At 53.3% G+C, this 12,393-nt stretch overlaps 2 protein-coding genes across 2 annotated transcripts in view; both read right to left on the bottom strand.

Annotated features, from left to right (window-relative positions):
* Positions 1–7,929, bottom strand: part of IRAK1 (interleukin 1 receptor associated kinase 1) — a 30,690-nt gene extending 22,761 nt beyond the window's left edge. Inside the window, exon 1 of the mRNA XM_030548091.1 lies at positions 7,861–7,929. Within this exon, the coding sequence (XP_030403951.1) occupies positions 7,861–7,918 (58 nt within the window). The 5' untranslated portion in view covers positions 7,919–7,929. The remainder of the gene's footprint in view (positions 1–7,860) is intronic.
* MECP2 (methyl-CpG binding protein 2) overlaps positions 2,749–12,393 on the bottom strand; it is a 30,173-nt gene continuing 20,528 nt past the window's right edge. Inside the window, exons 2-3 of the mRNA XM_030548093.1 lie at positions 9,670–9,975; positions 2,749–8,953 (exon numbers count right to left, since the gene is read on the bottom strand). Coding sequence (XP_030403953.1) covers positions 7,948–8,953; positions 9,670–9,975 — 1,312 coding nt within the window. The 3' untranslated portion in view covers positions 2,749–7,947. The remainder of the gene's footprint in view (positions 8,954–9,669; positions 9,976–12,393) is intronic.

Below are 12,393 nucleotides of genomic sequence, written 5' to 3'. Positions count from 1 at the left end.
AGGCTCCCTCTTCTGCCTGGAACTAAAAATCTGATGCTTAAGATTTAAGACATCTTGAGTCAAATTCCCCAGCTGCGTCCCAAGCAGCATTCATTCGGCTCCAGAACGTTGCTAGCAAAACTGTTTGGGCTGGCACTAATTTAACAAGCCAGGTTTCCCCTCGGTGATGGGATGAGCTGGGAATCTCCCAGGATCCTTTTTTATTGCCATTATGGGATTCAGATCCAGGATCCATCAGATTCCTTTGCCAGGGGACCAAGTCTATCCCTAGCTATACCCACAAAGATGCCAACCGTGGAAGAGAGTCACCTTTACTTGTTAGTTCACCTGAAAAGATCAAAAGCCACTGATTTTAAAATAGACCCTTGAAAACGGCACAAATCTGGGATCCACCCAGCATCAAGCTTGTGTAGTGTGGCCATGACCCACCGCAGATAATCAGAGCGGGGTGTTGCTCCACCTTTTGGAGTCACCTTCCATTTGAATCCTCTAGAAGTTACAAATTCTCCCAGAACTCTGCTAGCAAAACCCATGGATTTAGTCGTTTTGGTTTTTTTAAACAATCTCTTGTGTTTAAAATCAATCTTTGAATTGCAGGGATGGGAGAGATAAAAGCTTCTAGGATTCACTTTAAGACAGAGTTAAAATTAAATTAGGGGCTGTTGGCTTTTCCCCCTTGGTTTCTCATAGAAATTTGGGGGCGTGGTCCACTCAAAAGTTAGTCAATTTTGCCAAAGGGTTTGCCTCTGCCATTGGTGGCAACTTCACAATGTTCCAGATTTTTTAAATAACCCGTTTTTCTTTCCATCTGCTGTCAAACCAACCCATGCTCTCATTCAAACGGGAATTCATTCAGGGACGTTCTGGCCAGGGAATCTATGAACAAGACACCCACAAAATGAATGAGACAACCAGCTTTGTCAACTGCCTGGAGAATTATTTAAAGGTGGTGTTGGCTTAATCATCTCAGGTTGGGGTTCTGATCAGCTTTGGTGCAACTCCACTGGGATTCCCCAGCGGGCAGAAGCTGGCATTGCTTGGTGACACAGTGATGGAAATGCTACCAGTGGGGCCATAGATTTTATAGCAGACTGGCTCTCTTTAACGGTAATTGGTTTTATTCCAGCCCTTCACTTTGACACGGAATTTGTTAAAGATGTAATTATCGGCTGGGTTCAAATCCTAGCTAGAAAGCTGGCTAGATTGTCAGGCTCAACAGGCAGTGATCAATGGCTCAATGTCTAGTTGGCAGCCGGTATCAAGGGGAGTGCCCCAAGGGTCGGTCCTGGGGCCGGTTTTGTTCAATATCTTCATTAATGATCTGGAGGATGGTGTGGCCTGCACCCTCAGCAAGTTCATGGATGACACTAAGCTGGGGGGAAAGGTAGATACGCTGGAGGGTAGGGATAGGGTCTAGAGGGACCTAGACAAATTAGAGGACTGGGCCAAAAGAAATCTGACGAGGTTCAACAAGGACAAGTGCAGAGTCCTGCACTTAGGACGGAAGAATCCCCTGCACCGCTACAGGCTGGGGACCGAGTGGCTAGGCAGCAGTTCTGCAGAAAAGGACCTGGGGGTTACAGTGGACGAGAAGCTGGATATGAGTCAGCAGTGGGCCCTTGTTGCCAAGAAGGCTTAGGCATTTTGGGCTGTATAAGTAGGGGCATTGCCAGCAGATCGAGGGATGTGATCATTCCCCATGATTCGACATTGGTGAGGCCTCATCTGGAGTACCGTGTCCAGTTTTGGGCCCCACACTACAAGAAGGACGTGGAGAAATTGGAAAGAGTCCAGCGGAGGGCAACAAACATGATCAGGGGGCTGGAGCACATGACTTATGAGGAGAGGCTGAAGGAACTGGGATTGTTTAGTCTGCAGAAGAGAAGAACGAGGGGGGATTTGATAGCTGCTTTCAGCTACCTGAAGGGGGTTCCAAAGAGGATGGAGCTCGGCTGTTCTCAGTGGTGGCAGATGACAGAACAAGGAGCAATGGTCTCAAGTTGCAGTGGGGGAGGTTTAGGTTGGATATTAGGAAACACTATTTCCCTAGGAGGGTGGTGAAGCACTGGAATGGGTTCCCTAGGGAGGTGGTGGGATCTCCATCCTTAGAGGTTTTTACGGTCAGGCTTGACAAAGCCCCGGCTGGGATGATTTAGTTGGGGACTGGTCCTGCTTTGAGAGGGGGGTGGTCTAGATACCTCCTGAGGTCCCTTCCAACCCTGAGATTCTATGATTCTGTCACGGCCAGAAGCTGCCACTCACCCCTGCAGTTCCTCCATCCCAAAGTTGTGATAAAGCAATTAGAAAATCCAGCCCAACTTTGACTGAAATATGGCATGTGATGGACACTGCATGAACTGTCTGTCCAAGTGGTTGACTCCCTTGTTAAAAGTCTGCACTTCATGCCCCCCGGCCCATGGCTAGCGTTAACTCCCAGGCTCCCTTTCGGCATTAGATTCAAGGTGTCGACTGTCCGGACGTGGCAGCAGCTGAGAATCTAACAGTGAGTACCTCAGGGAAGTAGGCAGGCCTCCATTTGCACTTCAAGAGCAAATAAGTGTAGATTTCTGTTGCAAGTGTGAGCAAAACCAATTTCGATTGGAAGCTCTCGGAGGCTTGCTTATTTTGTTTTTTTGTAAAGCATCATGGTGGAAACGTGCGTTTGGGACAATTACTTTCTAGAAACATTCACGATACAGACCTGCAGGTCATCGCAAAAGGAAAACAGAAAACACAGAAGACTTCACCGACATTCCTCTGTCTCTTTTTTTTTTTTAAAACTCGACTGGGCAAGTCTAAAAGAAATGACACACAAATATAAAATCTCAAAACACCATGTTTTTTGTTCCCCCCTCTCCCCCCAAGAAACGACTAGCAGAGGCAGGGAAAACTAAAATTGAACCAAAATCCCAATTCTGTGTGTGTGTGTGTGTGTGTGTGTGTCTCTCTCTCTCTCTCTGGAATTTTTAACAAGATAAAAGAACAACTTGTTTAAAACCAAAAAGGCAAAAAAGGTAACAAGACAGCCTCTTGCTAGAAAGAGTCGGATATACACGGGGGAGTTTACAGCTGTATACAAAGGGCAAGCACTCAGCATACACTGATTAACAGTCCTGGTAATATTTGGTCATATGACAATCTCTATTGAGTCTTGAAAGCGGAAAGATGTTGTCTGACGGAAGCGGAGGAAAAAGGAGGTGGCCTCTGGCCCTAGGGAGGGCGAGCTTACCAATAGATTTAAATTTTTGCACTCAACAGATTGCGTGTGGGTGGTGGAGGAATCCCACGGCATCTCCTCTAATCCCATCCAGGGTGAAATCCCAGCCCAAGGGTTGGGGAGCGGGAAGTGAGTGAGGGGTGGGAGGGGGGTTGGATCCGGAAGAGGGCAGGAAGACAACCGTGGTGGAAGCATCTGGACTCTTCGGGATCTTCCCACCCCCTCCCCTTGGAAGTTGAACGCTCGGGCTACTCGTCTTTTGGAAGAACAGCAATTCAAAACTGCTACTTCCCGAGCGGCTATTGCTAACTTAAACGAAAGGGCAGGAGCCAGAATGGTCTCTAAGCACAGCCCCAGACTGCGGGCCATCATGGGCACTGCTCCCATCAGGGGGGAAACATTGAGGAACACAAAGACCAGGTCTTCCTAGCGCCAGTTACGTCATCCAGCAGGTATGTGTGCATTGCCTAAGCAATCAGTCCGGTCTATGCCAGTTGGCCACGTGGCTGCTCAAAGTGCTCCATTGCGATGGCGAAGGGCCAGGCCTCCAGCAGGCAGAGTCATGCCCACTTGGTGCCAGCTGGAGACATGCTGTTCTAAGGCTGACCGGGTGTCCAAGGAGGAAGCAGCGTTGCACGCAGAGCAGGCTGGCTCGCCCAAGATGCACACAGGGTTGGAGAGAGAATGGAGGGTCTGATCCTGTATCCCCTGGGGTCCTGATTCCACCACTACAGGACTTCCCAGCCCACAGCAGCCAGGATCCGAGTGGTCTACTCATTGCTACGGGTGCTTCCAAGGGCACCCCCTTCAGGATCAGACATATTCAGGAGTTGAGACACAAGCAGAGGAGTGCAAAACCCCACCCCACCCCACTCCCCTAGGGCATGAGCTGCCCCTTTTGCTCCTCCACACCAGAGCTGGGCTGGGGGTCCCTTTAGAGAGAGAACCAGAACCACTAAGATCACAGCTCTGGTCACAGAGAAAGCTACTGGCAAGCAGGTTGGAAGGATCTGTTTATTGTCCCTTATCCTACGCTAGTAAGTCGCAGGGATCCTGTAAAGAAGCAAGAGGAAGATTGCGTCCCCCCACCAGACAGGTGCTTTGGGGTGAGTTTTTAAATCCCCCTCAGGCGCTGTTGTCAGTCACAAGCAGAAAGAAGGGAATGAAAAGGAAAGGAAAGGAAGCAAGTCAATCCCCACTGATTTGTAACGCACTAGACAGGTAGGTATAGAAAACTCTGATGCTTCAGGGTGCGTTATGGGGGTGCGTTAAAAAATAAATCAGAAAACAGAAGGAAATCATGTCCCCCCACCCTTGGAAACAGAAACCAAGCCCAAACGTCAGGCCTTCTGTTAAACTCTAGCTGGGATCAGCTGATGGCAGGGACCAATTTCACATGGGGGTGAGGTGAGTTGCAAATCTATCATGGGGGGGGTCCTGTTTTAACCAGTTCGGCTCACTCTGAGTCTTCACTGGGGACGGTTTGGGGATATAACAGCTGAGCTGGCCATGTAGGAATAAGAATGGGGTGAAAATATCCTAGCACTGCCCCCTTTGGCTTCCTGCTCTTGGGGGGTCCCATGAAATCCCACTTCACCCACCAATCCTTTTTTTTTCTTGCACGACAGGCTAGGAAAAGAGGAGGATGTCCAGGGGAATCCAGGCTACCGGCTGCTCTGAATTTTACAGCCAGAGAGTGGGGTTTCTACCGCAGGGAACATTCTGATCTGGCCCTACTGCGGCTCAGCTGCCAAGCGGCAGGTGTAAAGTTTTGTCATGGTGGGTGTAAGGTCTCTTGCCCCCCCAGCCGATGCCACTCAGATAAATCACTAGACCCTTGTTGTTAGGTGAAGGGAAACCTAAGCAAAAATAAAGAGACATTCAGTGACTAGCCAGGCTCCCCTCCTTAAAGTGCAAAAGTACCGCTCTCCTCCTGAAGCTGCAAGTCCAGCTGTCAGGAAAGGGGATTTGGAGCCAGGGTTCCAAGGAGGCAGACTCCAGATTTGGCCCCAGATGTCTAGACAGCCGACTCCAGCCCCACTTGCACTGGATGTGGTGGTGGAGGGACACCGGTGTCCGTACCAGCCCTGGGCAAGCCGTGCAGAGCAACTCAGAGTGCTGGGCTCTGCTGGCAGCTGCTCAGCGTGGAACGATGGGGGCACCGTTCCCAGCCAGGCTTAGGATGCCCTGCAATAAAAGCACCCCACTTTAGTGATCAGGTACCTTGGGGCTTCCCTTCTGTCCCCAGCCCTAGTGTGGGGCGGGTGAAGCCGGAGAGGCCACAGGGAAGCCTCAGGCTCTGCCCCATGCTGCCTGTCACCAGCCAAATCACTCTGTGCCGAGGGGAGGCCTCCTGGCCCAGGCAGCTGAGCAGCCCCGGGAGTGAGTGCCACTGGGGAGGGTAAAGTGCTACAAACAGGGCGCAGCGGGCTGCCCCCCACAGCACGCTTGGGAACTGAACGAGAATTTTGGTGGCTGGCCGCTGAAGAGAGCAGCAGGCAGGGGGTCAAGCTGCCCAATTTGTCCCTTGGGCGCAGGACTGATTAACACACCCCAACCCCCGCCCCAGGGCCAAGCTTCCCTCTCTGTGCCCCCAACTTTGAGGAGAAAAGTGTTGCCAAGCCCTGGCAGTGAGTGTCGCTAGATCCCTCCCCCGGGAGAGGTCACCCTTGGGACCCCCTTTCCACCCACCAAGCACATCAAAGCCTCCATCCGGCCCTAGCATGGGACCCCCCCCCCCAGGATCGGGGGGCAGCACGGGACACCATGGAATAAGGCCTTGTTCTGCTGGCTTTGGGGAGATTTTTTTTTTTTAAATGAAAACTAGAGGCACCTCCCCCCCCCCCAGGTCAGATCTGGCCACCCCCCGAAAAGCCTTGGTGGGAAACTGGACCCAGCTCAGCGACAGCAGGGGAGAAACAGGAGGAAGTCTCAGTTACTCTCTAGAATGGATTCTGAGATCAGCTGCCCCAGGGTGAATCCGGAATCACCCCCATTTGCAACGGGGCAGGGATGGATTCTGAGCTTAGTTCCCACCATGGTCAATCCAGAGTTACTCCTGACTGCAACGGGGCAGGGCTCAATTCTTATTTTAGCTTCCATCGGGGTTAATCTGGAATCACCTCAATTGCAATGAGGGCAGGGCCAGATTCTGATCTTAGCTCCCTGCGGTCAATGCAGAGTCACTCTTGATTGCAATGGGCCAGAGCTGGGTTCTGATTTGAGCTCCCCTGCGGTCAATGCACAGTCACTCCGGTTTGCAATGGGTCAAGGCTAGGTTCTGATTTGAGCTCCCCTGCGGTCAATGCAGAGTCACTCCAGTTTGCAATGGGGCCAGAGCTGGGTTCTGATCTCAGCTCCCCTGCGGTCAATGCAGAGTCACTCCGGTTTGCAATGGGTCAAGGCTAGGTTCTGATTTGAGCTCCCCTGCGGTCAATGCAGAGTCACTCCAGTTTGCAATGGGGCCAGAGCTGGGTTCTGATCTCAGCTCCCCTGCAGTCAATGCAGTCACTCCGGTTTGCAATGGGGCCAGAGCTGGGTTCTGATTTGAGCTCCCCTGCGGTCAATGCAGAGTCACTCCGGTTTGCAATGGGGCCAGAGCAGGGTCCTGATCTCAGCTCCCCTGCGGTCAATGCAGAGTCACTCCGGTTTGCAATGGGGAGGGCTGGGTTCTGGGCCGGTGGAGCTGTACCGCACTGCTATGCACAGCACAGAGCTCAGCCTCTGGTGTATTTCTCTCTTGGCCGCAGGGCTCTGAGCAGAGGGGATCGGCCCCTCCCCATTTCACTCACCTTAGGGAGGGGGGAGGAATTTATTTTAAACCCTTTGTGTCAATCATTAAAAAAAAAAGGCACAGCCCTCCTTGGGGGGGTTTCAGCTAGGTTTTCCCTTCCCATCTGCCCCCCGCCCGACAGTACAAGCCATGCCCCTGGGGCTGGGTGGGGGCAGCTGGGGCTGGGGGGAAGCGCAGGTATTAATGGAGAGCCCTGGATTTCCCCCTCCCGAAGCAGCCCCGTTAGAAACCCACTGATGCTCAGGGCTTTGCCCTCCCCCCTCCTCGGTACCGATCCAAGAGTTACAGGTAGTTTCACACCCGACCCCCTATCCCCAGCCTGCCAAAGGCTGGTTAGTGCAAATGGTTTCCTAAGCTAGTAACGTTGAGAAAGAAGTGGAAGAACGTTGTCGTTCCTCGGCCCCCCACCCTGCGGGAAGAACAGGCTCTGAGCGCCCCCACTTTGTTCGGAGTCTGGGGGAGAGGGGCTGAGTCCCCCTACGTGGGCCCTACCAAAACAAACACGGATCGATACTGAACAGATGACGACGTTACATGGCACTGGAGAGGGAGAGGGAGAGGGGGATCCACACACACGGTCCCCTCCTCATCCCGCCCGGTGGGGGGTGTTCAGGAGCTGGGGGGGCAGCCCCACCAAACAGCTGGCCTGGTCAGTAGTATATGCAGCAAAGCATCGGGGAGGGCACCCCTCTCTTATAGAAAAAGTGCAAAGTGGCTTCCAACCCAGGGGGGGTCCACACCCCTCACTGTGCTTCTTGGTATTAAAAACGGGGAGGGGGGGGAGAAGTGGAGGAGGGGTGGAAGCCAGGGGGCGCTGTGGGGCTGGGGAGGTGCTTTGCCAGAGCCCTACCCGGGAGCAGCTGCCTCTCGTCTTGGGGGTGTGTGTGTGTGTCTGTCTGTCTGTCCATCCATCCCGCTAGACGTGGGCCGCCCAAAGTCAGCTGACGCGCTCCGAGACAGGCGTCCTGGTATCCACCGCCTCGTCTCTGCTGCTGGGCCGGGGCGCCGACGAGGTGGACACAGCGTCTTTGCGCTCCCCTTCCCCTCGGTGTTTGTAGAGCACAGCGGGTGGCTGAGTCTTAGGCGGCTCCTTGGGGCAGCCGTCGCTCTCCGGCTGCCCCTTGCTGCTCAAGTCCTGAGCCTCGGGGGGGCTCACGCTGTCCTTGGGGCTGGCAGGAGGCTGGGCCAGAGGCTCGGGGGGGGGCTGGTGCGGTGGGGGGGGCGGCTGTGGCTCCTTGCGGCTAGGGGAGGGGGAAGCGGGGGCAGCATTGCCCCCTCGCCCCTTGGGGCTGCTCTCCTTGCTCCGGCGCCCAGGACGGGGTCCCTTGGGGCTGCGCTCGGGGGGCGGAGGGGCCACCTCCAGGGCCACGGCCTCGCGGGTCTTGCGTTTCTTGATGGGTAGCACCGTCTCCTGCACGGCCTGGAAGGATGGTTCTTTCACCACCTTCTTCTTGGCCTCGGCCACCGCTGGCCCCACAGGCCCCGCCGCCGCCCCCGGCTTGCGTCCCCGCTTCTTGGGCAGTGTCTGCGGGTCCAACTCCGCCTTCCGCTTGCGCCCCGGCCGCCGCCCGCCCGCCCCCGGGGCCGCTGAGGTGGTGGCCGACCCCCCCGCCCCTCCGGTGCCCCCCGGCGGCCCCGGCTGGAATGGCATCTTGACCAGCAGCTTGCCGGAGCTCTTCTCAATCACCCGCTTGACCTGCACGCCCTCCGAGGCGGCCGCCTTGGGCCGGGCCGAGCCACTGCCCTTGGGCCTGCCCCGCCCACGCCCCGTCCCGGGGCCCTTCTGGGCTTTGGCCTTCTTGGGGGGCCTCTGCTCTCGCCGTGAGGGGCTGCCACGGCCCGTCACCGTGAAGTCGAAGTCGTTGGGGTCCAGGGAGGTGTCCCCTACCTTTTCGAAGTAAGCGATAAGCTCCACCTTGGAGCGGAAGGCCTTGCCCTGGGGGCTGCGGGGTTGGGAGAACAAGGGTTAATAGGATCCACCCCTCCAAGCGGGCACAAGGAAGTGGGTGAGCAGGGGATCCCCCACACACTGCCCAAGACAGGAAGACCTCCATAGCACCAGCTCTGTGGGCTCGGTTCCCCAGCTTGTCCAGCTGCTGCTCAGCAGGGGATTGGGGGGGTCTGGAGAAGATGTGGGGGACACACTGGGGGCCCCACGATCCAGGAGATCCTCCTCCAACCTTTGGGGATCTGGGAACTCTGGCTAACATTCATCGTGCCTGTGTCTTTTGCCAGCCAATGGGCAAGGCTCCTGGGCTGTGGAAGAGCACGGCATGCTGGGAGCTCTGGTCTCTCCTGGAGAGCCTTTAACCAGACCCCAAGGTGATACTACAAGTCCCAGCACACAATGCTCGGGACAGCACTGCATGCTGGGAGCCATAGTCCCACCCCACCCCCACCAAAACCCAGTGCATGCTGGGAGCTGTAGTTCTGCCCACCCCCCACAGACCCAGTGCATGCTGGGAGCCATAGTCCTGCCCCCCAACAGAGACCCAGTGCATGCTGGGAGCTGTAGTCCTTCCCCCAAGTCCCAGTGCATGCTGGGAGCTGTAGTCCTTCCCCCCCACCAGAGACCCAGTACATGCTGGGAGCCATAGTCCTTCCCCCCCAAGACCAAGTGCATGCTGGGAGGCGTAGGCTCTGCCCCCACCCCACTCACTTGATCAGGTAGACGTCGTACTTTCCCGCCGAGCGGCCCGACTTCCTCTGCTTCAGCTTCCGCGTCCAGCCCTCGGGCAGCGTGGGGTCATCGTACATGGGGCCGCGGTCCCGGATGATGGAGCGCCGCTGCTTGGGAGAGGCTGAGGCCTCGGGGGCAGCCGGGGTGGCCCCTGCTCCTTCGGACGTCTCTGCCTTGCCCGCCTCGGCCGGCTCAGCTTCCCTCTGCTTCTCCTTCTTCATCTTTTTGGCCTTCGGGGACTTGTCCTTGAGGCCCTGCAGATTCTGGTCCTCAGATTTTTCTTCCCTGGGGGAGGAAATCAAAGAGACGTGTCAAGATCGGGGGGATGCACCTGGGAGGACTCCCAGTCAACCCCCCATTAAATAGCCCCCTGGCTCTTGGTCCCACCCAGAGGTGTGTGAGTGTGTGTCTGTCGGCGCCTGGCCTGACCCCAAACTCAGTCCAGGGGGGCCGGGGCGTCTGTGCAGCGCCCAGCGTGTCGGGGGTCCTGATCCCGATGCTCCCACAACAGTCACACACACACACCAGCGAGCTGGAGGATGGGCCTGGGCAGGTTCCAGCCAGCTGGAAGGAAAGCCTGGACCACCAGTGTCTCCTGTCGCACCTGCCTGTGCCCAGAGTCCGAGCTCAGTACGGAAGCAGGGAGATGGGGCAGGCGTCTGTCGGCAGAGGGGTCTATGATCCCGCAGCCAGAGGGCAGGATGGAAACCTCTGACCGGCAGCAAATAAAGTGTAGATTTGTAACGAGAAACGGGGACTGATCGTAGAGCAGATGATTTTGGGACTTGCTCGGACTCCTGAAATCTTGACTACACGTGGCTTCGTTCGCCCGTTTTTCGACAAAGCAGATCGGGCGGGAAATCACTGGTCAGTCCAAAGTGAAGTGTCTGGCAGAACAGGACATTTTCGACTGATAAGTCTTGAAATGAATCAGCCAAGACACTGAATATGCACGTTTTGTAAGATATGACATTCTGCCCTCCAAAGCAAGCAGCCGCCGAGATTCCAGCTTTAGGCGCTGGCTGCATTTCCCTACATTATAACTTTCAGAGAATGTTAGAGTTGACACATCCTAGTCAGTCACACCCGGTCTGTGCTACTAGCTCTCTCCAATGCTGTGTCTGATGTCACAAGGATCCAGAAAGCTTTTGGAGTCTTCTTTCGTTTCACTTTGTTTAGGCTTTCGAGACTGTTCCTAGCCTAGCTCAAGTCCCTGCTGTCGCGTAGGCATAACTGGGAAAGTTAAAAAGAGCCAAAAATGGCTGAGAACTTAACAGCTGGACGGTTGCAGGCAGCTAACGGCAGCGGTGCCCGAACTTGGCGTTATTCTGAATGAGCGCTCAGCCCTGCCTGGAGCTCGTCCCTTTGCTTTACGCTGACTCAACAGCCCCTCCAAGCGTCAGTCCCCCGCCCCCCTGCACAGGTGAGAACCTGGCAACCTTCCCACAGCTTTCCAGGACACACATAAAATGTTTTGACATCAACAGCCGTCAATCCAATTAGGCCAAAATGTGGCAACTCTTATTTTGTTTAGTATAGACTTAGATATTCTATTTAAACTATTTACGAGATTTATGACGTTTTGACATTATAGAAACAAACCTATTGGATAAAGTTAAGCGTTTTCAACTCATTTCATTCAACGTTTAGATTGTATATTTATACAAACATTCTATATTGAATATATTGTATTGTGGCAAATTTGAAAACAAAACATTCCAACATCAAAATGAAACTACACAATATGTTTCGACTGACAGTTCATTTAATTTTGTTTAGACCTAGGGGATCAAATTGTATCTATTTTAATATGTACATTTAGACTTTCAGATAAGATTAAACCGATTTATATATTTAATATGGACATTTAATATTTTATATTATATTGTTTTGACATCATCTAAACAAAATGATGAGTTAAGATAAAATGGCTTTGGATATCAGAATATTAATTTTAGGGCTGGTTTATGTTTATGGATATTTATATCTAACATTTGATATTATCAAAACCATTTGATAAGGCAAAAATGTTTCATTTAGACTTTTATTAGAATTTATTTTCTATACAATTGTAATGTTATACTTTACGGCTATTTAATATTTTTATATCTGCTTAATATATCACAGCATCAAAATATTCAATAAGGTTCAAACATTTCATTTAGACTTTGATTAGACGCCATTTTTACATGGTTGTATTTTTATATCTATATATTTAATATATTTTATGCCAAACAGCTTGAGAAGATAAATGTGTTTTGTTTGGACTTCTATCAGAAGAATATTCATTTGAATAGCTTTGTTTTACAGATCGTTAATCATATTTTATTCAACCGTTTTCTGGGATTGAAACAATTGGATGTTTCCAAATGTTGTCAACTGTTCCAAATTTCTGTGGCCATGTCAGTCTGTTTTGTAGTCAAACCCTGCTTCAAATGGGCCAAATTTCCCACGGGACGCAAGTCCCGTTTTCCGTCCCGTTCTAAGCACACGCTGGCCCGATCCGAGGAACAGCGGCGATGGATCTCGTGAGAGGACAGCAAGCCCAAGACGCCGGCCAAAGGGTGCTCTCCCTAAGCACCTTGGGGAGGGAGAAGCACTATTGGCGCTAACGGTGGCCACGGATCCGCGGAGGCTGGGTGGCAGCAGGTTTCCAGCCCCAGCAGAGCAGGACGACGGGAACTCGTTTGAAGCCGGAGCTGG

This window comes from Gopherus evgoodei, unplaced genomic scaffold, assembly GCF_007399415.2.
Source record: "Gopherus evgoodei ecotype Sinaloan lineage unplaced genomic scaffold, rGopEvg1_v1.p scaffold_82_arrow_ctg1, whole genome shotgun sequence".
Classification (NCBI taxonomy): Eukaryota; Metazoa; Chordata; order Testudines; family Testudinidae; genus Gopherus; species Gopherus evgoodei.
This window is presented reverse-complemented; position numbering and strand designations above follow the sequence as displayed.